This window comes from Molossus molossus, unplaced genomic scaffold, assembly GCF_014108415.1.
Source record: "Molossus molossus isolate mMolMol1 unplaced genomic scaffold, mMolMol1.p scaffold_m16_p_8, whole genome shotgun sequence".
Taxonomy (NCBI): domain Eukaryota; kingdom Metazoa; phylum Chordata; class Mammalia; order Chiroptera; family Molossidae; genus Molossus; species Molossus molossus.
In genome coordinates this window covers 93663347-93690819 of record NW_023425402.1, presented here as the reverse complement: position 1 = coordinate 93690819, position 27473 = coordinate 93663347, and the positions used below count along the sequence as shown (strand labels likewise).

At 40.9% G+C, this 27473-nt stretch overlaps 1 protein-coding gene across 2 annotated transcripts in view; it reads right to left on the bottom strand.

The window, feature by feature from the left end:
• Positions 1–27473, bottom strand: part of AIG1 (androgen induced 1) — a 205253-nt gene that overhangs the window by 111873 nt on the left and 65907 nt on the right. For both annotated transcript variants that reach the window (XM_036248466.1, XM_036248467.1), the window contains one exon: positions 17056–17157. In XM_036248466.1, coding sequence (XP_036104359.1) covers positions 17056–17157 — 102 coding nt within the window. The remainder of the gene's footprint in view (positions 1–17055; positions 17158–27473) is intronic.

Below are 27473 nucleotides of genomic sequence, written 5' to 3'. Positions count from 1 at the left end.
TGACCGGTATCTCAAGTATCAACACTGAATGTCTGGAAGACCTTCAGGCTCCTCAAATTAAATCTGCTTCCCTCCAGCACCAGTATTGAAGGGAAAAGTTTTAAGCAATTCCACAATTGATGTTATTGCTTTTATGTTCTTTAGCTCTACAAGTTTTCAATAGTATAGTCTACTATTTATCACTGTGAATGCACAATCTTTTGGCTTCAAAACAGAATGAGGAGGGTTTATGAGCTTGCCTCGAAAATTAATTACCACTTATATAACAAAATTTCTGCGGGGAAATATGTTCCCAGTTCCCAATGACTAGCTCATGAACTTCTCAAATCCAAACCCATTTGTATTTCAAGGTTGTTTATAACATACCCATGAGATATCACAAAACATTTTACCTTTATAATGTCATTAAGTTAAAAAATGTAATCTAAAGTAAAATATTTGTGCCCTCTCTCCCTTCTTCCTTCCTTCCTTCCTTCCTTCCTTCCTTCCTTCCTTCCTTCCTTCCTTCCTTCCTTCCCTCCTTCCCTCCTTCCCTTCTTTTCCCTTCCCTTTCCATGTTTTTCAAACACAGTTTAAAAAAATGCCCTGTATTCCAAGCTGCATTGGTAAAAAAAAAAAAAGCTTCAAAAAAGTGTTAAGACTATGAGTCACCTCACTGTAATTCTGTTTATAGGATTTATGGAAAAGTAATGAGATCCAAGAAAATAAAACTTAAAAAATCCCACCGACAAGCAAAAAATCCTTTCTGCACAAAATAGAGTTATATAAAAGATTTATATTTTGTTTCATATAACTCAGAGGAAACCTATATCCCCTGTTAACTGCCATCTCTAATTAGTTGCAGACAATTTAACTCCATAAATATTTTCAAGGATTAATAATAATTGACACATGTATTATGCTTTTAATCTTCTAAGAAATGTTAATATTGATTCTTTTTTTTCCCCTAGACTCCTGGGATTGTGCCAGTATTTTATCCCAGCAGAAACCAAGGCAGAGATGCCACCTTGTAACCAACTCATTATGGTTAAGTTACCCTGGTTATGCACATTTAACCATGTTTGTCTGTGTGCCATACCCTCCGTTCAGCTCAGCCTCAGCCATCAACCAAGGTGACTTTCCCTTTGTGTTCTTCCATAACTACTTTCATCGACTCCAAGGAAGTCTAGAGATTAACAAATATGAGGGTTCTCAAACTTAGCTATGCCTCAGAACCATGTGGGGGAGCATTAAAAAAATACTCATGGTGCATAGGTCCCATCCCAGACTGAATCAATCAGAACCTCTGATCCTGAGACCTGGGCCCAGCAGGGTTGACTAACACGGGTGTAACTTTCACGGCATGGAAGGAGGAAGGCATTCTGCAGACCTCTGCAAGTGGAGTTGTTCTTAAAGGAAGAGAGGAGATTTCAATGGGGATCTATGACGGTTAATTTTATGAGTCAACTTGACTGGGCCATGGGGTGCCCAGGTACTTGGTTAAACATTGCTCGGGGTGTGTGTGAGGGTGTGTCTGGATGAGATTACATTCGGATCGGCGGGCTGAGTGAAGCAGGGTGCCCTCCCCCGTGGGCGTGGTCCTCATCCAGCCCATGGAAGGCCTGAACCGGTGAAAGGCTGACTCGGGGAGTATCTGCTGAGCTTTCCCCCTGTCTGATTTTTTAAGCTGGGACATCATTCTCTTCCCACCTTTGGTCCAGATGGAGACCGGAACCTACTCCACTGCCTCTTCTGGTTCTCAGGCTTTTTGACTTGAACTAAAGCTATGTGATGGGCTCTTCAGGGTCTCCAGCTTGTTGACTGCATCTCTTGGGGCTTCTTAGCCTCCATAATTTCGTGAGTCAATTCCTTATTATATACATATGTCCTACTGATTCTGTTTCTCTGGAGAATCCTAATACAAGATCATATTTTTTTTTCAATTGTGTATTCTAGTATAAATATATATGAAGATACAAATAAAATATCTGAGATATTTTGCAATGAAAGCAAATAGGACAAAGTGATACAAATAAAATATCTGAGATATTTTGCAATGAAAGCAAATAGGACAAAGTGTCATCATGTAAAAATAATGGTGGAGATAGTCCCTACTTGAGGCTTCGGGAAGAAGACCTGGTTCACTTGGAGGAAGCTCTGCAGGGACGCAGAATAAAGTTTTTCATAAGAAAATGCTTTCCATTCTGTTTACATACATATACGTCATCTCACATGATTCTAAAAAGTAGGATGGTGAGACTGTAGATACGGCTTTAAGGCAAACATATAGTCTTGACTATACGAGCTCTCTACTTTCCTCATGTGTTTACTGAAAAGATAAATACAGAGTATCTCAGGAGAAGAAAGGCAGTGCTCAGTGATGAAGTTAGCAGAAGGCCAAGGACAAAGGATTCTTGGGAGTCAGATGTTGTTGGCTTGGGGCTTCTCTTTTTATTCGGTATCTTGGTTCCCGTGATCTACAATATTAAGTACCAGAAGCCATGGTGTACCTGATGGTTGATGTTTCATGCTACATTTCTCTTTATTTTTTCTCCTCCCTTCTTTGGTCTTTTTTCCCCCTTCCATCTCTTATTTTTGTTTTTTAAAAGAAGTTGAGAAGTGTTTTAGGAAATACATTAAAAATTAGGTATATTAATATGAGAGAGCTCCAAATTAAGGATGAGGGCTATTTGGGAAAATGTGTTCTCTAATTAAAAATATTTAAAAGTGAAAAAATAAGGTGTGTACTGTAATTTAAACCAAACCACCCTAAATACAGGTAGATGAAGAAAAGAGGGTAAGCCCTGGCCAGTTTGGCTCAGTGGTTAGAGCGTCGCCCTGCGAACCAGAGAGACCCAGGTTCGGTTCCCGCTAAGGGCACGTACCTCGGCTGCAGTTTGTCCCCGGCCCCGGTTGGAGTCGTGTGGGTGGCAGCCAGTAGATGTGTCTCTCTCACATCGATGTTTCTCTCTCTCTCTCTCTTCCCCCCTCTCTCCCTCCTGCTCCGTCTGAAGATAAATGCAAAAAGTGTCCTTGGGTGAGGATAAAAAAATAATAGGTAAGATAATGGAATCTTTCTGAGTTTCCTATGTCAGAACCTTTTGAGCAATACCCAAAACAGGCAACTGGGAAGAAAAAAATCACAAGTAAATAATTTAGCATCATCGAGCTTGACTTCAATCTGAGTTATTCTATGAAAAAACTGTTTTTGTAAATGTGTTCTTGGTTTTAATATGTTACTGTATAAAATGTGAACAGTTTTGTAATAACTATATTCTATAATTTAGATTTTTAACTTAGTTGCAAGGCTTACTTATGTAACTCTACAAAACGATGAGTCTGGAAGGCTTGAGCTTATAAGGAAAAAATGCCTTTATTTTAGTGATTCCAGTATAAACTTACAGAAATATCAAATTACTTATTGAAAAATCCCAGATGAAGTAAGAAGGAATGTTCTGGGAAGTGGCTGTTGACAGTATGTTGCCCTGATCTTATGGAGGTATATTTCCCAGGATTGCTTAGTGAGGATTATCAGCATTTAAAAAATAAGAATGGCCAGCGGTCTTTTAAAATCTGCTTAGAATGCTCTGGAAGGGTCGAATGTTTTTTTGTTTGTTTGTTGTTTAAGAAGTATTGAATCTGATTTTGTATAAAAATCTGAGAGCTAGTTTAAGAGAATTAATTAAGAATGAATTCAGAGAACATGACTTGCTCCCCAGGGTTCTCCCAACATCCCACCTTGACTGCTCTGGCCTTGGCTGTCGTGGCCTTCCCAAGGTTATGGAAGCAAGATCACAGGGAGGGAAGCTGAGGGGGACGTTCCAAAGTCATGTCAGTCCAGGAGCTTGATCACTGACTACCAAATAAGATCAAAGCCCAGCTTCAATATCCAAATCCTGAAATGTCAGCCAACGTCAGCAGCATGAGAAACACAATCGAAAGGAGACACTGTGCACCAACACAAACACATCCGTCAGTATCTGGAAAACCATATAGCAACAGCTGATGTCAACATCAATGAGCATTTTTCAACTACAGCAGATTACTATCGGGGTGTGCACCCTGTGATAAGCAGTGCCCCTCTCCTCGAGCCTGTCTGGTGAGAGAGAATCGTATCAACGGGGCAGTTTACAAATATAAAGAGGTGCTTCATCCAACCATCTTCTCTTTATCCACTAACTGCACCTTCAGCCTTTGGGCATCTTCCATTCCTTCCGCAAAAGTTTGAAAAGAAAACACCTAAGAAAAACAACAGTGGAATGCCAATTTTCTCCATTACCTAATTTTTTCCAACCTGTTACGAAGTGCAGCTAATAAAATCAGGAGGAAGCCTCAATCCTCGTGTAAGTTAAACACGCTCGGTGAACCAAATACCAAATGAAGAGGCTGAGCTTTGACAATGCTGCGAATACTCTTCTGTAAGTTGCTCGTGAAACGTCACTACTTGAAGGCCCATATTTCATTAACTTGGCAGCACTCTGTTTCAAGGTCATTTCCAAATGCTCGTCTTGTGCAGAGCAGCATGCACGGAGCAGCACTAGCGTGGCACCAGGTCAACCCATTAGTCATCGCTGGAGTGAGCTCTCTGTGGAGAGGCAGGCTGCTTGAGAGTCAGATGCGCTTCTGCGAAGCGCGCCAGGAAAACTTTCAGATGTGAAATGTTACAGAAGAGAAGGTCACAACATCTTTTCGTTGCCTACTATCCATGCAGAAGGTTGCTTTCCATATTTTTATGCAAATAGTATATATCTGCCCTGTGTGAAAACCAGCTTAAAAAAATGTGGTGAGTTTGTGCATATGTCTTCAATTGAGTGTAGTGCCGAGTGCCAAACTTCAACCAAGCTGATCAGACTGTAGGTCTCTGTGTAAAAGCCCAAAGTGGTGGAATCTAGTTGCTATAGCTGCAAATTAAACAAATAAATGAGACACCATGGAATGCGGCAAAATATCTGTGGTCTGATTAGTTCATATTTGCCATATGTGTGAATATTAGCAGTCAAATTCTGACTTTTAGCAAAGTTCTTTTCGATAGGTACAACAGGGGGGAAATGCTTAAAAACAAGTAAGAAGATTTGAATTCTGTGTCCAAGGATAACTATCTTGCATTTTATATAAGCTTTTTAAGGAATTTCATTAACTTTTTACTTTAGGAGTATATATGAATTCAGGGTTGCTAAAAATGTAGGATTTTCACCAGGGCGTTTTTTCTTGAAGCTGTAGACAGACTTTGACACTAACTTGTTACTTGTTATGTGATAATAAATGGAAAGTGTTGGCTGTAGGGAGACGTTCATCTCATCTTCTGTTATCTTGTCCTATCCTCCGCTATCCTACCCTAATTTAGAGGTCTTCTATTCATTAGGCTTGATATTTGGCAGGCATCGTGCTGTGCACCTTCCACGGTAATCTCGAGAATCCCCACAACAAACTGCAAGTTCCCCACTAGTGGAACTGTTTTCACAGAACAATGAAACCAGAGAAAACATGAGCGTCCATTTGGCTCAGTCCCTCTTTCTAGGTGACTCGTGTGTCTGCATCTATTAGAAGCGGGACATTCAGAAACAAAGTGGCCCTTTTTGGACTAATCTGGTGCAAGAAAGAAAATGGAGCAAAAAGACATTCTGGTGTGTGTGTGATACGGCAGCAGGGTTAGTACAGAAAGGGGTGTTTAGTAACATCAGTCTTTTTACCCTAACACATGCAGATAGTAGCAATGTGAGCAGCAGCATTTGGACGTACAAGGTTATCAGCGACATTACCAGGTCACAAAAATTAATGCATTTGATAAGGACGAAAGGGGTTGTATTAAGAAAACATTTCCACCAATTGGCTAATTCTTGCATCTAGATGAAAATACATCTTCATTAGATCAAGTGCAAGCTCATTCTCTAGATATGGATATGAACACGGTAAAACAACAGGAAAAAATCATCCTTGCTTAGAGAAAAATGAAAATAATCTACAATGCCAGGAATGTTTATTAGTGTCCTAATACAATATGTTTGGTTAAATATAATGACAATTCATGTTTAAAGACTTCCCTTCAACCAGATGTTAACAAAGTTCCATGGAGACAGGTCCTCAGCCTTCTGCTCCCACCTAGTCCACTCACAAGCCATGTGAACTTGGACAAATTATTAAGCTGGACACTTGGAGTCCAGCAGATATAGTCCTGCTATTCCAAAGGGGAAGACTGATCCTGAAAACTATAAACCAATGAGCTTGACAAAAATGCTCTAAGGTTCTGGGATGGGCCACTGAAGAACTAGGGTATGAAATGTAGAGAATTAAACAGTGACTATAGGTACCAGCCTAAGTTCACTTTGAGAAAATAATCTTATTTCCTTTTCAGAAAGTGTTAACCAGCCTGAGAGGTTAAGGAAATATGACAGAAATTCATTGAGTTAATCATTGACTCATTTTCTGAGACCTGCTAGGTGTCAGGCACTGAGCCAGATGATGGGAATATGAAGAGACCAAGCACTTGCCTTCACAGAATATCTGTTCCAGAGAAATGTGGCAATAAACCACACATACAGCACAATGGATGCTATGGTAGAGGTGCACACTGGGTAAAGAGGCTCATAAAGAAGGGACAGCCCTATGATGTAAGCAGAGGGCTGAGGTATGAGTGGGCTCAGAGGATGAGTTTTGACAGGGAAATGAGGGCTGGGTTGACACTCAGTCCTGGAATGTCCTGGAGGAGAGTTCGGAAAGGCCTTGGCAGGTGTGGCTGGAGTTCTATTTTAGCTTCAGGTTAGCAGAGGGGGATCCCGGAGACATCCTGGAGAAGCCTCACCTTTAGAAGAGGTATAAATGGGCTCAGAAAAATTAGCCAGTATCCTTTAGGGGCCCGGCAGCTTGGAGACAAATTCAGTAGCTTAGATTCAGAATCAAACCAAGAAAAACAATTGGGTTGGACATATTCTACTGGCTACAGTCTCTTGCTTCTCTTCAGCTAACCATTTTTCTTTTCTTTTTTTAAAAAATTAAATTGTCTTTTTATTGAATTGTAAGAGTTCTTTTTTTTTTTCTTTTTTTTTTTAAACCATTTGTGTGTGTGTGTGTGGTACGTGCCCCTAGCAGGAACCGAACCCGGGACTTTCTGGTCCACAGGCCAACGCTCAACCGCTGAGCCAAACTGGCCAGGGCTCAGCTAACCATTTTCCTACACAACTTTAAAGAAGCATGCAGATAAGAGGAGGATTCAGGAAACCACCAACCCCTCTTGTTACCTCCATGATCTGGAGCCAACGTAAAGATTTGGGACAATGATTCTGGACTCTCAGAGGTTTCTTTTCCCACTTTACCTAAGCGCAATCAACAGAATGACCCCTCAAGAACTGCAGATTTATAGAATCCAGCCAACTTGGAAAAAGAAAAACCTCTCCTTCATGGGTAAGCTTGGTCTCCAGGCCACCATTCACTTGTTGCCAATTCCTGACCCCGAACCTTTTCCCTCACGAGGTCCCTTGTCACAGAACTCTCTCTCCTCCATACATACTAAATTTTTTTCCTGTTTCTCTATCCTGGGAAATGGACATCGTTTTCATTGCTGCTGCTCACCCTGCCCTTCTGCCATCACATGTCACATTTATCTAAATACCTGTCTTGACCTTAAGGCTCAACAACCCTCTCTGAGCATGATTACAATGTGGTTAAATCTACTGCTCTGAAAAATCAATTGTTTAGTTACTAACTTTGCCCAGAGTGTAGCCTTCAAAACAGCTTCCACTCAATGGCAGAGAAAGGTTGGCACCTCAATTCCAAACAAATACAACACCACTTTATTAACCCCCAATATGTGCATTCAGTGAGCCTCACATTCTTAGTCCCGTGGCTTCCCCAGAGCCAATTCTCTGTTCCCATTAAGTTTAACAAGATGGAGTTCACCAGGTATACATGTAAGGGTCCTTCATTTTGTGTATAAAAAAATGAAAACAACATCTTTAAACAGCTTAGCCACGCAATGGTCAGGTAAGAGTCCAGTGGAAGTTTAAACGTGGAGTACAGCAAAACGACGACAAACACTAATGGAAGCTTGGACAACGCCAACACTCCAGGGCGATGGCTGGACCACTGCTGAGCACTCGCCAAATCCCAGGAATGTAAACATGAATCTGGACAAGCTGAAGCCTGGTCAGAGGAGACTGAGCATGATGGCAAGTGGCCTGAGTTTCTTCAAAAAAACGTTTGCTGAATGTGCACTAAATGCCAGACACTAAGCCAGCTTCTAGAGAAAGATGCAAAAGCAGTTGCTGCCCTTATGGCCACTGGAAGAATAAGCATGTAAATAAACCGCAGCCATACAATGTGATACAAGAAATCGGAGGTGCATGAGAGGTGTTCTGAGCTAGAAGGCACGCAGATGCCTAGGAGACTGAGGATGGCTTCACTCATAGGTGGTGTCTGAGAAAGGAATGCAGCAAGGAGCCCTCAGAACTTCGGCTTTGTCTAGAAAGGTAGCTGAGGAAGTAGTGTGGAGAAAGCCGTGGTGAGGAGACAGTGGGGAGGCTGAGAGATGAGCTTGTTGCCGTAGCTCAGCTGAGATGATAACACCTCAAACTAAAGCAGGGATGGTGGAGATGAGGAGGCTGGGGCAGACGTGGAGCTACTCTGGAGCTACATCTGATAGGACTAGTTCACTGGGGTATGTGGTAGAAAAGGAGCTTTTTGATGCATCCAGCCACCAAGATGGTCACATGACATGAATAACAAGAGTTGGAGGAGGCGTTGATGTAATGAGTTTGTTTCAATACGTGCATCTCTAGGTTGTCGTGTCAAATGCAGAGTGTGATGCTCCTTGGGAAGGCAGGTCAGACAGCACAGACTTGGGGATGACCCATGTATGACAGAGATTAAAGTCATGGGGGAGGGTGAGACCCTCTTGGAAGAACAGGAAGGGAACAGAGAGGGCGGGTGTTGGAATCCTGCAGGACAGATGAAGGGACTGGGCAGGCTGAAACCTGAACAGAAGACTCAGTTCCTTGCAGCCGTCTTCCTCACAGCGGAAGACTCAGGGTCCTGGGCCACTGCGGGGCGGTCACTGGAGATGCTCAAGCAGGAACTGAAAGGGAATTTGCCAGAATGCTGCTCAGGTGATTTCAGTATCACTCGGTCTATGGGTAAGACGATCTTTAGAATCACTTTCCAAGTTTAAGATTCTGGGATTCTGTGCTTCCATGATAGAAAATGCGGCTTTTTTCCACTTCACTTTCCTTGGCAGTTATCACTGATGCTTGCTGAGGTTGAAGCTTCAATTAAAAGGGAACTGGAAAGGATAAAGGAATGGACTTCTGCCAAGGAGTCAGGTCTGTGGCTAATGAATGATCTGTCTGTGGTAGTGCAGAAGGAAGCCAGCTTCTAAGACAATACCTTCCTCCCTGCCCCACCTCCTCCCCCAACTATGAAGAGCTAAGGGCACACGAATGAGAAACACATGAATTAAGTTTACTTTGAAATATCTATGGATTTAAGGATTAGGGGTAAGAGAGCTTGAGTAAACCACAATTTGGGTTTTGCTGACCCCAAAACATCTGAATATAGCTTACAGACCTTTTGATGAACTCACACTACTGCTGGGCTTGCTCATCTATTAAATGTAGCAAGAAAAAGGGCAGAGTATAAGCCAAATATTATGAGCCTTGAATTCTACCCTTAGTTCTATAAAGGAATCCGTAATGGCAGGAAATTGCTTTAAAAAGCCACTGTCCGATTCTTACCCTAGAGAAAAAATAACTAATGCCCAGATGAAATAATCAATACATGCAAGAGCTTTTCAATAAATTTGATTCAGGCTATTATATTCCTGGTCTGTAGCTCTTAGGTGTTTCAGGCACCCATGATGTGTTCTTTAGACATCAATCCAAATCTTCAAGGCAGTAGTAGTCATGTGACAGGTACTAACAATAAGACCCGCTGAGAGGGTGTAGCAGGCCATGTATGCAGGGTTTTGCTGCAGTGCAGCTGAGATTGAAGAGTGAAGTAAAATACAAGTAAGGAAAGAAGTGAATGGTTTGGGGTTGAGTTTTCTGTCAACTGTCATGGACATGGAATATTGCAACAAGTATTCATTGATTGCCCATTATGCAGAATCACTGTTTTGGGTGCTTGGGATAACTCAGTAACTGAAACAAAGATCTTTGCCCTTATGGACATTATAATCTAGCAGAGGAAGACGGACAATAAGCCACAAATATATATAAGTAAAATCATGTAATATGTCAAGGATGGTAAATGTCATGATGAGGATAAAGAGCAAAAGTAAGAAACTTCGGGGGCATAGGGGTATTTGCACCACCTAATGGGCTGCTCCCAGTAAGTCTTACTGAGAAGGTGAGATTGAGCAAAGGCTTGAAGGAGGTAAAGGAGTGAGCCAAGCAGATTTCTAGGGGGAGAGCATTCCAAGACAAGGAGGGTGCTTGATGTGTTTAAGGAGCAGTAAGGAGGCCAGCTCAATCTACTATCTATTGATTCCTGAAATAGTTATTGAGTACCTGTTAACCCCCAAACCTCAAAGAGCCATGGAGAAGATACGGTATAAAAAAACTATATGACTTGGCCATTGTGCCTTCTGATTCCTAGGACTCAAATGTCTCCCAATCTTCTTCTTCTCATGTCGTCATCCGACCTCCCTCCTTTCTGCATCTCTCTTCTCACCATGGCATTGCCCCATTTCCTCTTCTCCCCTCGTTCCCCCCCCTGCCCTAGACTCTCTGACTCCATTTCCCGCTGCAGTTGTCTTGTCTCTCCTGCTTCTTTCAGGAGTTTTTCTTTATCTGATTTTCTGTATTAAAACAATATGCCTAGGTATAGATATTTTGGTATTTATCTGAGTTGGTGTTCCCTGAGCTTCCTGGATCAGTGGTTTGGTGTCTGACAACTTGGGGGAAATTCTGTCTTAGTTTTTCTGTCCCTTTCTCCTTCTTCTCCTTCTGGTGATCTCATCGTGCATATATTACGCCTTTGCAGTTGTCCCACAGTCCTTGGATATTCTGTTCTGGTTTTTTCCCAGTTTTTGTTCCCTTTATTTTTCAGTTTTTAAAGGACTCTACTGATAGATCCTCTAGCTCAACGGTTTAGGCTGTGGTTAGCTTCCCCTGAGGGCAGATCTGGAAGTGGGGTACAGACTGACAATCCCCAGAAGAGGGGGTGGGGGGAGAGATAAACCACAGAACTTATACGCATGTGTGCATGAACAGTGGACATGGACAACAAAGCTGGGGACAGGGCCGGGAGGAAGGGGTAGGGGGTATCAGTGGGGGGGAAAAAGAGAAACATCTGTAACAAAAATAAATTAATTAAAAAAAAAAAAGAACAGGATGCTCCAGTGTATTTAAAAGCGGTTGCTTTTCCCCTTCCCCTGCTGGAAGCAGGAAGGGATTTTCCCCAGGTGTTTACTACGGGGACCCAGTTGAGCTCCTAGGAGTAAATCTCGCAATATTGTGGGGGCCCTAAGTCTGGGTCCCCCTGGAATTTTTTCACTCTCAAACTCATCTGCTCTAAGCCTCCAGCAATCTGTCAACTACAGTTCAGGTTTTCCTATTCTGGTACTGGTTCCCACGGTAGTTTTGTTCATGAATCTTTGCTCCAGTAAGTTATTATTCTTTATATATGCCTATTTGCCTTGCCAATCGTGGGGACAGCGGTTTGCCCGTGTCCTCCTCTCTCTTAAGGAGGCAAGAAGAGCTGTTGATTTTTGAGTCTGTTCAGTTTTTAACTTGTTAGGATGGAGATGTGACTTCTAAGCTTTTTACATGTGAAACTGGAAAACTCTTTTGGTCTATCCACCTCAAAAATTGTTCAAAGGTTTCTCAAACATCAATTTAAAAAATACACTGTCGCCCTGGCTTGTTTGGCTCAGCGGTTAGAGTGTCGGCCTGCGGTCTAGAGAGACCCAGGTTTGGTTCTCGCTAAGGGCATGTACCTCGGTTGCAGTTTGTCCCCAGCCCTGGCTGGGTCGTGCAGGAGGCAGCCCCTTGATATATCTCTTTCTCTCTTTCTCTCTCTCTCTCTCTCTCTCTCTCTCTCTCTCTCTCCCTCTCTCTCCTTCCCCCTCTATCTGAACAAAAAATGAAAAAATGTCCTCGGGTGAAGATAAAAAAAAAAATACATTGTCTCCAGTTTACAACATTTTTGGTTGAAATAATAATAAAAAAATAAAATTAGCAACAGTTAAATACCTTAAAGCTGATTACTAATTTAAATGGAATTGAATCTTCATGTCAAGATTTAGATCAGCAAAATCTGACAGTAGAGTTGGACTTGGTAGAACTAATGATCACAAATACAAATTCACAATGGAAGAAGCTATGATCAGTACAACTGAATATGAGAAAAGCTGACATGTGAGAACAGTGTGCATTGTGGCTGAAAGCATCCGTCTCACTGTAGAAGTTACTCTCCTTGTTCCTGGGTCTTCAGGGTCGTATTTGTTTTCTTTGGGAGTTCCTCTGGGAGTCTTAGAAAGAGATTCCCAAGAAATTTCTGACCTCTGTTCCAGTCTGAATTTTTATTTTTAAAAATTTCCAGATATCTTCTAGCTACTTTAGAATATATTAGGAAAACTGAGAAAGGTCAGTTTTTCATGCAGAATGTTTACAATGGTCTTCTTTCAACCTACAGCCTATTTGATAAAATACCTGCTATCTGGGTGGCACAGCTCCACGGGTATTGAATGCATAATCTGTGCATCCCAGAACTGGAAATTTACCAAAAGAATAATGTCAAAGCTCAGTTCCTGCAACACCAATGATCACACAAGCAGCATTTAATGCCTTTTCTTCTGGGAAAGACAGATGTACAAAAACTTTAGTAATTACCAAATGTCAAAATAATACTGAACAGAATAAATAGTTGCCTAAATTAAGGTTCTCTTGAGGATCAGTTACATACAACAAGAACAACTGACAAATCAAGCATGAAGAGAGGTGGGTTTATTTTTTCTCCCTCTCCCTATAAATTATATGGGGAATGAATAACTCCTGCTGTGATTGTAAGAATATCTAGGTCATGTCTGCTTAAAGATCTGTGGTAATAATAATATCCTAACCTTCCACAGTACTTGGCATTCTAAAGCACTCCATAAACATTAATTAGGTCTTCAGTAAGCAGAGACACTGTCTCATTGTTGGTTTTTCCCCCCGTTACAGCACTAGGGAGAGTCTGCAATCATACTGGAGTTTAAATATTTATTTATTTATTGCTTTTAATGTATATTTACTCCATTGGCAATGCTGCATAACTATAATCAGCAGAAGAGAAAGGTTCAGGGTTCCATTTTTGCAACCAAGCAAGGAGCCAGAACAACAATACTGCTTCTCCTTGTCAGAGTGAGCACAGCCTGTTGAGAAGTATTCGGTTGACTTGTGGAATTGTTTTCCTACTTACCTTCTTCCACTTCAAACATGCCATTTCCATCCTTTAAAACTAAAAGAGTTTTTCCCATCCTGTAACCACCCAGTGCCTAGCAGGGTGCTTTGCATATCATAGGTATTCAGTAAATGTTTGCTAGATTGAATTAAATCAAAGTGCAGCTCCTGATGTTGCAGATAGGCAGAAACCTCACACAACTGTCCATGATCATTTCCATTACATTTCAGAAACTGATTCATCTGCTGATATAATAATACCTGTTTTTCTTTTGTCTGGTCATCCGTGGACTGAGGCTAAAAAGACAGTAGAAATATATAAATGTAAACCTGACGTTCTTCCAAGTTTCCAAGGCAAATGCACAAAAACCTGTTTTATCCTCAACATTCAGTGGTTGCCTTATGGGCATCATGTGTTTTTGAATTGCTGAGAATACAAAGATAAATAGAGATTCAAGGATAAACAGTTTTTTGATTTGGGGTACTGAACTGACTCCAATTTAAATTTGTTACAATTATATGTTTATACTTTTAATTGTAATAAGTTTAAATTCTTTCTTTTGGGTGCTATGTTCACAGAGCTTGGAGAGAACTTAGTGGTTACACACCAAGGAAATATTACTATTCTAACTCATCTATTTACCCATTTTCTCTTCTTTTCTGCAAATACATTCTAGGATTACTTGCTGAGAAAAAAAAAAAAGCCCGAGAGTGGAAAGGAAGTGATAGGATACTTGCCTTTAGGTATAATCACGTCTACCTCTAGCAACTTAATGTACGTCAGAAGAAAACCCTGTGCACTTCAGAGTCTGAGTTTTCCCTTATGCTCCTTTCTGACTAATTTTGTGCCGGGAAGTTCCAATTCTGCAAATTCAAGACGACTTACTATGTCTTCTGAAATAGTGTCATGATGGACTTATAAATTGCATCTGAGATCTGTGGTTCAGGGCTCTGGATCCCTAGAAATTATGTGGTGATTCTGCAAACAATGAATGTGATCTATACATAATAAGTACAGGGTGTATTCTCTCTAAGAATTCCCTAGTTATAAAAATCTAAACAGGCAACCGCAAAATAGGCCTAGTGGGCCAGAAATCATCTGCAGAAATATCTAGGTGTTACAAATTAAGGTAGTAAAGTATTTTAAAAAATTCTATCATCCTCCCTTGTTAGATATATTTTCATAAAACAAAATAGAAAAATATGTGATTGGATGAAGACATTTCAATAAATTCATGAAATTTGTGAAAATTTTCACAAAATTTGAGCTCTGCTGATAACATTATTCTAAGCTAAATTTAACATCAATTAAACATAAAATGTAATTATAATCAAAGTGTATATAATTTAAATATTTTCATCAAAATATGAGATTAAAATAAATGTAGAAATTTTAATGGAAACATGAAAAAAGCAAAGAAATGGTCATTTATCTCTACTCAGAGACAAAATTCACTGTGAAAGAATCTACTGAGCTCATATCATCTGGAAATTTGATATGTTAAATTTATCTTGCTGTGGCCGGTTTGGCTCAGCAGTTAGAGCATCGGCCTGCAGTCCAGAGAGACCCAGGTTTGGTTCCCACTGAGGGCATGTACTTCGGTTGTAGTTTGTCCCCAGCCTTCGTTGGGGTCGTGTGGGTAGCAACCAGTCAATCTGTCTCTCTCGCATAAATGTTTCTCTCTTTCTCCCTCCCACTCGCTCTATCTGAAGATGAATGTAAAAATGTCCTCAGGTGAGGATTTTTAAAAAAATTAATAAATTTATCTTTTCCCTTTCCTAAATATTTGTGACACTGAAATCCTCCTTGCATTTCTAAGTAATGTTTGCCTCCCAGAGCGAGAATTTTAACCCATTCACATGAATCAAGGGAAAACGATGAGACTCAGGTTGAAGTTCTAATGGCTGCATACGTGCTCAGTAAACCGTTTGTTGGAAACATTAAACAGTGCCAGGATCTGCAAAGGTGGTGATTCATTCTCTGGCCTGAAGGTAACTTGTGCAGTTGAGGGAGCCATAGTCAAGGACTGTACTTCTATAGCACATGATGCACTGACTGTTCTGAGCTAAGGCCCTTCCGGTAACAGAAACTTTCTGAGCTCAAGTGTCTTCATCTGTAAAAGGGATGATACCTCCTCATTCATAGGACCCATGTGAAAATTAAATGATGTAACCACTACAGAATGCCTGGCACACTGTAGGTGCTCAGAAATAATAGCTGTTAGTATTGAATGATGGGAATTGGCAATACTGAATTCGTTCATCAATCTACCAAACACGTATGGTCCCACAATAAGCCAGGCAGCTGGGCAGAGTGCTTGGGATTTGGAGGCTGCTGTTTTGCACTGGGAGTGTCACCTCTCCGTGGCAGATGCCAGTGTGTATACCCAAGAGATGGAAGTGCTGCACAAGCACACATCACAGAAGAGCTAACTTGGCTGGGGAGAGTGAGGCAAGACACTTAGAAATGTCATCTAAGCTAGCAGGATGAGCAGGCGTTTCCCAGCAAAGAATGGAACGGGCATGTGGGGCAAAGGGTTGCAAAGACCTGGATGGAGTCATGACAGGGCTTTCACAATCGAGAAAAGTAAAAAGTTAAAGAGAGGCAGAGTTACCAGCTCAGGCCTCTTAGACGGCTAAACTGAGCCAGTAAGACCCCACTGACTTGTTGGGAACTAGAGCAGAGGTGTCAAGTCCATCCTTCAACAGCGTAGCTATATTGGACTCAAAGAAACTTCCAGTTCTCTGAGCTGTGCCACTTTTGGCAAAGAGGCTTACAAACGAATTGATCAAAGCTCTTCAGTATAGTCATATTTATTTGTCTATATGAACCACTTTTCTTAAAATATACCAAAATTGGGGGGAAAGGCAAACTATTATTTTGGACCTAAGACACTATTTCTAGCTCTTCGCTCCCCTATACTTTCCGTGATGGGTTGCCCTTCTCACCAGGAGCACCCAGTGACAGTCTACAAATTGCTTCAACCAAAAAATACAGGCTTCTTAGTTAATACCAAAATTGTGCTCAATTCCAGAAGCAGACAGGGAAGATGATACAATTTCTCTGCAGAAAATATGCCTTCAAATCATATAAAGTACAATTGCCAAAGTATTTGACTTGTAACTTGGGAAGGTAACGCAACGGCTAACACATCACAAAGAATTAGACTGAGAAGAAGGAAAAGACCGAGCAGCCGCAGGCAAACACCCTTGGATGGGCAGCCCCTGCCAAGGCAGCCCCTCCTGAGGACCCCTGCAATGCCCCTCTCCCAGGAAACACAGCAGCCCTCTGCTCCTCTGGGGGAAATTCTCCAAGTACAATCTGCAGTTACTTCCAACACAATCCCACTGATGTGAGTGGAGGAGGGGCAGGTGTCAGTGGTCGTGCAGGCGGGAATCGGTCCTCAGGATCCAAGAGTGGACAAGCCTTTCAATGGCACAAATTCATCCCGGAACGAGCTAGTTGTATCATCTACCACCACCGACACTGCTTATGAACCGTGGATTCATCTACTCCATACTTATAAGAGAGACTCAATTTCATGGGAACAAAGTTTTTTATTTATGCTCAGTATTCTTCTTTGGTCATAACTGCATTATTACCTTCAAACATTTCACAGCTAGTTAGAGACAGTCTATGGAAAGACTAAGTTAGAACTTAATAGATTTTTTAAAAAGTTAAGGCAATCCGTTTTAGTCAACTCACCATTCCGTGGTTCAGCCACCCTGGGATAAAATTATCGAGCAACTTCGGGTAAATCATCTCTCGGTCGTAGGCATAAATGATCCAGAACACCACTACGACAAACTGGAGGGGAAAAGAAATCCTTTATTTCAAATTTGCCAACTATCCACAACATACAATTTGTTAATTATCTATTGTTCAAAGAACCCCACAGAATTTGTTATCTATTTTATTATCATTATTATTATTACAAATCACTAAACCAGCTAATGAGCAGAGAGAGAGTTCTAACTTCATGCCATTAGTGGTAATGGCTGGGCCGTCCTCTGCCTGATCTCTCAATCGTGTTCTCTCAGGCGACGGGATCTGTTTGTGAGGGGGAGAAATGGTCTGTTTGTTGTCTGCAACAGCTCTCTCCCAGGGCTAATTGGGTTGGTTTGATTCCTCTCAAGAGGGTTTAAAAGTTCACTGGTGGTTTTGGATCCCATTCCCCATAGTACAGAGTTAGCAAACATTCAAGAATCTGTAGTGGATGTCCCTTTTCCTTGAACCCATCATGTGGTTTAAATTAATCTTCGCATTCTCAAGTTTCTAGTTCACCACGAACAGCACTGGAATCGCTGCTATAAAATGTCCCAAAGTCACATTGCAAGCAAATGTATTAACGTATACAGCCTAAGCAGGGGCGTTAGCTGCTCTGGGAAGTATTGTGCATGGAGGGCAAAGGAAAATTCCTAATTCTCTTGGAATTACTTGTGAGTTCATCTGGGTTCCAGAGGCTGATTCTGACCCATCAGCACCACAGTCATCAAAAGAGAATAGAGTACTCAATTTATTATCATTTTTCTCCAAACTAATGATGAGAGAATGAGTGCACAATACAATAAAGAAATGAATGGCCCATGGTCGTAACATTCAGCATAAAATTTAAAAGAAAAAGTGAATGCTTTTGTAAACAGTCAATAAATGTAGCATGAAAAAGGGGATCCACCCCAGAGGGAGGAATCAAAGTCTCAGAGTTATGTCTCAAATAATAAATTAACTAGAGAAGGATAAAATGCAGCATTAATATTCAACAGAAACCATTTAAATCTCATTTCCTATCAGTCATCCATGGCCCCACATTTTATTAATAAAAATAATCAATATTTTGATGCCACTTTTTATAAAACCCCTGGTGGTTATAACTCAGAGAATAGCAATCAGACAGGTCCCAGAGTTCTATTACAAGTATGTGCACTAAGACTTGGGTTATCTTGCTTGAAAAACAAAATCACCCTTAAAATCTAGGATGTTATGAACATTTATACTTTTACAAAATACACTGAATGATAATTATAATATGCAAATGTAGATTATACACATAGTTTGAATATAATTGGGGTCCCCAGTTATTTATCCTCCTTTTGGGTCAACTATTTTCACTCAGTTGATAAGTGTACAAGATGAAAAAAGAAAAAAAATCTGTTATTAGTTTAAGGTTAACTATCATTTGGATCTTTCTAAGTACAACAGTAAATAATTTTTGAAGTAGCCACAATTTTCATTCATTCATTCCACTACCGACTTCAAATGGAGTAGCTGGCAGTGTTACCTGCCTTCAGATCTGGGCCCCAAGTTTTACAGCCTTGCTAACAATGTGGGGCCCCATGGGTCAGTAGCGCTTGAGAGCTTGTTATGTTCTAATCCTGCATTTAATGAGAGCCTGAGGTCATTCATATGCACATAACCGTGCCAGACGGTCTGCTTTGGAAGACCCTCCTGAGCCACCCTGATCCCCCTCCCTCACCATGGACTGAGGCCATCCCAGGGCTGGTTTATCCAGAGCCTGCACCCCTCTCTTCTAGACTACATCCCAGGAAACCATGACCTTGGAATTCCCAAAGCGACAAAGTATGCCTTGGGGCCTGTGTGGGCCACCATCCTGGGTCTGACCCAGAGCGTTGACCGTGGAATGTGTGTCCCTTGACCTGAGAGATGGTTAAGAGGCATTTGTTTCTGTAGGGTGAGAACCAGAGTTCTACATTTGGTCTGGTGTCCACACGGGCATGACACCATTTCAATCCTAGATGGAGCCACAGGTGAAAATCCCTTAACCTTTGTCATATAATGTAACCCAATCATAAGAGTGACATCCCAGCCTATTCACAGGCACTCGAAGGGAGGGAATTATACTGGACTGTATAGCAGGGATGGGAGGGGAGTGGAACCCTGGGACCATTTTAGGATTCTGCTTAACACATGATCCCACTCTGTTCTTCCAAAAATTGTTTTGGTTATTTTAAGTCCTTTGCATTTCCTATTAAGTTTTAGAATCTCAGCTTATTAGTTGCTATAAAAATATCCTGCTAGAATTCCAATTATAACTATCGAATCAATATATTCAATTGGGGGAGAAATGACGTCTTAACACTATTAAGTCTTCTAACCCATGAGCATAATTTATATCTCCATTTATTTAGATATTTAATTTCCCAATGTTTGTAGTTTTCAGTACATAAACCTTGCACATACTTTGTTAAATCTATCACTAAGCATTTGATTTTTTATGCTATTGTAGATAGTGTTAAATTTCTTTTACATTCTTTGTTGCTAGTATATAAAAATACAAATGATTTTTATATGTTGACATTGTATCCTATATCTGTTAAATTCACTTAGTAGTTTGACTAGTTATTTTATAAAGTATTTTAGATTTTTATATGTACATGATCTGCAAATAAGGATGTTTTTTCTTCTTCCTTTATAAGTTGCATGCCTTTTATTGTTTTTTCTTTTCTTATTGCACAACCTAGGATCTTTAGCACAATGTTCATTAGAATCAATTAAGAGTGAGCATACTTGCTTTTCTCCCTGTCTTAGGAAACATGTTAAGTCTTTCAACATTTAAGTTTGATCTTAGTTGCAGGTTTTTCTTACATGCCTTTTATTAAGTTGACAAATATCTCATTTATTAATTTATGTATATAATGAGTGCTGATTTTTTTTAGATAGCTTTGCTGCATATTTTGAGGTAATCATGTCATTTTCCTCTTTTATTCTGTTAATATGATGAATTATATTAGTTGATTTCTAATATTAAACCAACTTTTAATTCTTGGTTGTTATGCAATTTAATTTTTATATATTACTGGATGCAACTTGCTGATATTTTGTTGGGATTTTTTTCCACCTTTATTCATAAAGTATATTGATCTACAGTTAGTTGTCTTTTCTCAAGATTGGTATTATTCCTTCCTTACCTATTTGGTATACTTCTCCAGTGGAGCCATCTAGACTTGTAGGTTTTCTTGTAATATTTAATTGTGAATTCAACTTCTTTACTAGATACAGTTTCTAGGTTTCCTATTTTTTTCTTGAGTTATTTTTAGTCATTTTTGCATTTTAGGAAATTTCTCCATTTCATCTAAGTTTTTGAATTTGTCAAGTTGTTCTTAATATTCCACTATGGAAAGAGCAAATACTACAGATCAGGTATTTTCCCCCCTGGAGAACTGGTTGTTAATTATTTATCAGCACACCACTGATGACAGCTACTTTCTGTTGACCATGAATGACCATCCAGTGTGTCTACCACATGTAAAGCACTGTGGGATCAACACTTAATAGTGCAATCTGGTCCATTCTTTGACCCCTATCATATGTTGAGGGAATTATATGGGTTATTAAAAGTGAAGTGACTTTCAAGAAAGTGTTTGCCACCTTTCTTAGTGTAACATTAGAAGGTCAAGAGGCACAGCTAAATGAGTAACCAACCTTTTTAAATAATCTTGAGATATAAACACATTACAGATGGTAGCTTCTTGGCTTCCCTGCACTGATATCCTCTTGACTGTATGGTCATCAGCAAACCCAAAATAAGTTTGAGCTCTACTACCAGGGCACGAAGAGGAAATAAAAATAGATGCTCTTGGATAAGCTAAGTGATAGTGAAACCTTCCACTGTTGTGAAGAAGCTCCTTCGCTGGCCAGGACCAATGGCCAGCTATTCCTTAGCACGCACCTGCTGCTCCCCAGCTGCCAGGACCAGAATACTGTACTTGACTGAGAGTGAAAGAAGCACCATCACTTTCCAGTCCTTCAAGTGTCCCAGACAAAAATACCTGTGTTACAGCAAGTCACCAAGGCCTTGTTTGAACCCCTGGGGCTGTCAGACCTGAAAGCTAAAGAAAATTGGATTCACCCTTTGTCTCTTTCTGTAAGGAGTCTCTCATATGGAGTCCAATAGAAGCTGAAGCTAATCAGCATTAGCCTGCTTTTAGGAAGAAGCTTTACTGATCAGTGGGGAATTCTTTGGAATTTAGTTAAACAGATTAGAATGCAAAGGATGTTGCAGAGAATAGCCACAAAGGAGACTATAGAGAAAAGTTACTTATTTATAAAATGGTCTATAAAGGCCATTTAGCATGATTTCAAATAGTCACTGTTGAAGGATTCAGGAAGGAAGGAAAAAGAAGGGAGGAAGAAATGAGTAAATATATCTTTAAAGTCTATGCTTCAACATGACATGATCCTATGAAATTGTTTTTCCTTTTAAAACAAATCTACTAGTACTCGGACTTCACCAAATACTAATTGTAAGAATTTAAATTCTCTTTTGGGATCTACTTTGCTTGCAGATTTCCTATTGATGATTTTCATTCCCATCAGTTCTTTCCATGGTCATACTGTTGCTGAGAAGTAATATTTAGCCATGTTTCCAGCTGCGATTTCTCTTTCCAAACACACAAAGCATAAGAATAAGTTGTGTGCTCTGGATGCTAGCTGTCTTTGTCTCAGATGGCCCCATGCACAGATGAAAGTCTCATTTTAACATGGCCCTGTCTTCTTACTTTCCAGATCTAGAAGATCCTGACTCAGTACGTGCTCTCTGCTGTCTGACTTCCTTCAGCCATACCCTGAAATTCAAAAAATGCTTAGTGAAAGAAGAGCCCTCTAAAGTGTTACAGTATCATAGTATCTTTTATTTCAGAGTGCAATTAGTTTCTAGAGCTGTGACATGGAATTCCTCTATTTGCAATTGTGAGGCAGTGGGTATACATTTTATGCAATGCATTCTGCTCAAAATATCTTAAAACCAGAATCTCCATTTAGAGAGTTTCTAGAACCCATAATGTTGTTATGCCTTTCTTCATGGCTTTCAACTATCATCTTTTTGGTAGAATTTATAATTTATCCATATTTATATACATTTAGGTCCTTAATTATCTCTTCTGACTGAGAAACAAAGTGAGCATAAAAAGTCAGCTCCTGTGAGTGCCCATGTGCTAGCCTTTCTCTCCAGCCTCAGCTTCTACCATATTCTCTCCTGCTCTATAGCTCCAACTGGCACTTTTATTGTTCTTAAAACTCATGAAGCTCTTTCCAGCCTCTGGGCCATGGCATTTTCTACCCTCTATGCCAGGAACGCCATTTCCACGTGGCTGGGTTCTCTGTCCCTGCGGGTCTAGGCTAAACGTCACTTCTTCACGGCAGCCTTGCCCGTGGCTCCGCTGCCCCATTTTTTTCTATCATAAACCCTGATTTTTAAAAAAAGGTTCTTTTTGTTGTTGTTGTTCAATTGTTCATTGCCTGGCTCTTTTATGAGAAAGCAAAGTCTCAGAGAGTAAGAACTTGTCTGTCCCCTTCGATGCTCTTTCCCCACTGTCGGGCACAGAACACGTTTAGGATAAAAATGTGCTGAGTGAGTGAATAAAGGTGTATTGCTGCTTCTCATCTGTCAGACCCACATCTGCCACAGGAGCAAGTACTCTTACACCTTCAGTGTTCTTCCTATCGACCTCAAGTTTCTCTTTTATGTTCTCCCTACTTCTTTGTCCTCCTGTCGGGGAGGAAGACATGCCCTTCATATGCCCTTCTTTCTCAGGTTATTCTTCCAGCCCACCCCTCCTCAGATCTTCCACGAGTTAGCTCCTCCTTCACTTGGTTAAGTCTTCCATTTTCCTAACACAATCCTTCTCTTGACTTCGAGATCAAGATGGAAGACTAAAGGTTCTCTTTCCTGAATGAGAATTCCAAGAACAAGGAGAATGAGAAATAGAAATGAAACCAGTAGAAGTAGGAAACATGCATAATCCAAATATCACTCTTTTAAAAAGTCTGCCAAGTATGGGAAAGTTGAACCAGGGTAGGGGGAGATTCTGCTATAAGAAACGGGACACAGGGGCCCTGGTTGAGCAAGCAGAACAGAGAGATCGTTCCAGGCGGCACACTCGGAGGACACAAAGTGACTCTTGCTGGGAACACGAGGTCTGAGATGCATGAGAACACTGTGGAAAATGTTCCGACCCCTGCTTGGCTCCAGCGTGTCATCCCTTCGAGAAGCAGGATGTGGGTATGGTAAGGCAAACAAGAAAGTATCCAGAGTAACCAGCCTGAATGCTCAGCCTCAAGCTCACCTGACAAAGACCAAGCTTCCTGTCACCACACAAAAGGGTTGTGATCAAAATGAGTCGAGGAAAGAGAAATGAGTGGAGTCTAGAAAGAAGCCATCATCCAGGGGAGGGTGGTGGTGGTGGAAAAGTGGGACATTCAAACTGCCCGAACTCAGTTCCTCAGCCTGTTTCCTGTTCTAGCCCTTCACAAAGAGCTGGCTCAGGAAAAACAGACCAATTTAAGGATGAACAATCATAAGAAAAAGAATGGCATGAAATGTACTCATAGATATCACACACACAAACACAAAGACGGAGAGGAAGTGCAACATGATACCCCAAAAAGGCAACTGAACAATACAAACCAGAAAAATGATGCTAGGATAAATATAATTTATGATCAAATAATTATCCATTAAAGAACAGAGGTCAAAGAAAAAATTGAGGCAAAGAAGAGAAGGTAAAGCAAGAGAAGGTGGTAAAGGTGAATAAACAGAACTTAGAAAATGAATAACATATAAAAATAAAACTACAGCCCTGGCCAGTTTGGCTCAGCAGTTAGAGCGTCAGTCTGAGGACCAAAGACTCGTGGTTTGATTCTGGTCAAGGGCACATACATTGGTTGTGGCTTGGTCCCCGGCCCTGGTCAGGGTCATAAAGGAGGTAACTATAGATGTGTCGCTCACATCGATGTTTCTCTCTCTCTCCCTCATTCCTTCCCACTCTATCTGAAGAAAAATGAAAAATTATCCTTGGGTGAGGATTCAAATTTAATTAATTAATTAATTAAGTGGAAAATCACATTATAAGCAATGAAAGAAAAAACTGTCTTCGCAAAGTAAAAAAGTGTCTTTGCAAAGAAGAAACTTTCTGTGGTACAGTAGACTAGCTACACCGAGAAACCTTCCTGCTGTGAAACACTGGGTGCTAAATAAATTATGACAAATATACTTTCAAATGTATTGCTGAGCACAGAAGAAAGGAAGGGAATCACTAGAAGCCAAAAACAACAACAACAACACACACACAGACAGACAGACAAAAAAAGAACAGTGGATAAAATCAGAACAGTGGCAAGTCCAGAAACTGGGGTTGCTCTGGACGCAAACGCTAATACCAGCATCAGCGCGCTCTGTGCACTGTGGACAAGGAGACGGATGACCATGGCCGTGGGCCATGCAAGCTGGTGACGTGGGCAGTGAACGTGAGGGACCCACAGAGAGGCCAAACCTTCAGTGAAAGGATCGGCTAGAGAGAGCCTAGTCAAGTTAATAAATTGCTTTCTAGTCCTAATTACTAATTTTTTTTTTTTTTTTTCGGTATGTGCCCCTGGCAGAAAACTGAACCCGGGACTCTCTGGTCCACAGGCCGATGCTCCAACTGCTGAGCCAAACCGGCCAGGGCATAATTACTAAATTTTTAAATTAAAAAAGTTTCGTTTTATTGAATTTTATTCTACATTGAGATCATTGTTTTTCCTCCTTAAATTGCATACATGTATATGTGGTCTGATCACGACCATGCCTGGGATTCAGGATTCCATCACCACAGAGAACTCCCTCATACTGCTCCCTTAGAGTCACTCTTCCCCCAGCCTCATCCCTGGCGACCGTGGGCCCATTCTCCATCACTGTACTTCGTCGTTTCAAGACTATTACATAGTTGTTATCGTTCACAGTGCTTTAGAAAGACTGGATCGCATCTCTACTGTGCAGGGCCAGAGGCTTCACAAGCAAGATCTTATTTAAGAATCACAACTACCTTCAAGTAGCTATTACTATTTTCCCAGTTTTATAAATGAAAAAACTTACATTTAGAGAATTTTAATAACTTTTCCAAAGTTAAAAAGTGAGTAAGTGGTCAACCAGAATGTGAGAACAGACGGGGGGAACCCAGAGGCGATGCTTTTAACCTGTGTAAATATATTCTGCACGTCCACACTTCGGAAAGGATTAGTAATTGAATGAATGAAAGATTAAATGCCAAAGACTATTTCATTTCTGGGTCCTCTAGAAAGGCCTGCATATAGCAGAAATTCCACGAATGTGTGGTGAGTAAAAGGTCTGGCTAATCATTCCAGAAAAAGCAAAAGTAATAAAAGGTCACATACGGAGAAAATCACTAAGCCGGCCTGCAGGGTGGACATGACACTGAAGCCACAGGACTAGCATGGACACAGAGCGAGCCGGGAGAACCATTCCTGTCCTTGCTGCAACAATGCATTAGTGGAATTCCAAGCATCTCAACCTGGTTATTGACCAGGTACATCTTCTATCTGGCAAATTCGTATCCGCGGGACAGAGGAGCAATGCTGACCTACTTGCTGGTCTTACCTGATTTGGGGTCTCATCCTGCACCTTGAGCCACGCTCCCTTCCTCACACAACTTTTAGTTAACAGGCTCCTAACTTACTCTCGTGTCATTTTCTTGACACAAGTGTTTCCTGAGATTACCGGCTTGTTGGGGATTTTTTTCTCTTATCTTTTTAGTATTTCCTTTTGCAAATACATGGAAAATGTATCCACCCACACATATGTCTATGTGTGTGTATACATATATCCTTCTTAGATGTAAAAAATATCATACTATATAACCTTGATTTTGTTGTTTCAGAATATACCCAGGAAACAAATCACCTTTTAAAATAAGCCACCGTGTGACAAAACGTCTGCAAACATCAAAATGCAGTGAGAGTAAGAATCCCAGGAGGCCAGCAAGCCCAGGGGCCAGCTTCCCTCCAGGGGTATATGTCCCACCACAGGGACCTTGTCTTGGGACGCTCCGTGGGACTCAGGAGCTGGAGCTGGACTGCACACAAAGCCAGTGCCCCAGAGGGTCACCTTCAGGGTGAGGGTGAATGAGGAAGGACCACAGGCAGGAAGAGGACAGTGAGGAAACATCCTGCTGGAACCTGAGCTCTACATTGAGAGGAGAGGGAAACAAAAATCACCCTGCATGTCCATAACTGTAAGACAGCCGCCAGAACCATAAGACAGCCCTCTCCTGGGCTTGTGGTCTGAAATGTGCTCTCAGGCGTGGTGGTCTGAGACGTGTGTTCTTCTCAAGCACATGTTGTGAATATGAAAACTGGACACCTTTAGGACAAAAAAGCAAGTTTCAAAGAAATTTCAGAGTATCAGTTTCTTAATGATCATAGACTCTGATCAAATGCACTTAAGTTTGAAATCAGGAATAGAATAAAAATCCCTATACATTTGGAAATCTGAAAATATAAGAATTTCCTTCTGGGGCTCTAGTGGCATGACCACATGTACCCTTGGAATGTCAAGAACCTTCATCCTGTAATCTGCTGAGTGAGGGTTTGCAGTGGGGCAGCATCACACTCACCTAACATGGTATTCTCTGTGCCGTGTGGTCGTTTTTAGGGCAAACTGAAGGATGCTGACATTCTTTGACTTCTCGTCATGTGCCAGATTCTGCTCTGAATACTCTGTCATTCACTGCCCTTCAACGTAACTCAGGGATGTTGGGTTTTGTGGAGCCCTCTCTTTACATTGGGAAATCAAGGGTTTGAGAGTGTATAACACGAAGTGGCAGATTCATTAGGAAGTGGTCGATCCAAATTAGAACCCAGGTCTGTCTGTCTCCACAGCTCATGCCTTTGACTGTGTCTAGTTTATTTTGACCTCACACTCACCCCACGGGGTGAGTCATCTTAGCCTTCTAATAACACCATGTTCTCTGGGGCTCAAAGTTAGGTCCGTGTTACATTGAATCCCACTCCAAATAATTAAGCAAGGCTTCTTCCCCTCTCTGTCAAGTGACAAATAATTAAACATATCCATAAACCTCACACAAGACTATTTTTATTAAAGAACCGCTGCCAATCAATTAGCACTGGTAGAAGTTTCTTTTTCAGAAAACTATTTGGACTTTTGTCATCCTAAAATCACTGAATAATCAAACTCTTTCTCTCTCTCTTTCTCTTTTAATAAAAGCGGACTAGAGTCTAGTTATTAGATAGGATTACATTAAAATGAGTATCCATGGGGCAGTATGTAGGAGAGACACCCAGCTGATTGCAACTTGAATGTAAAGTTATCA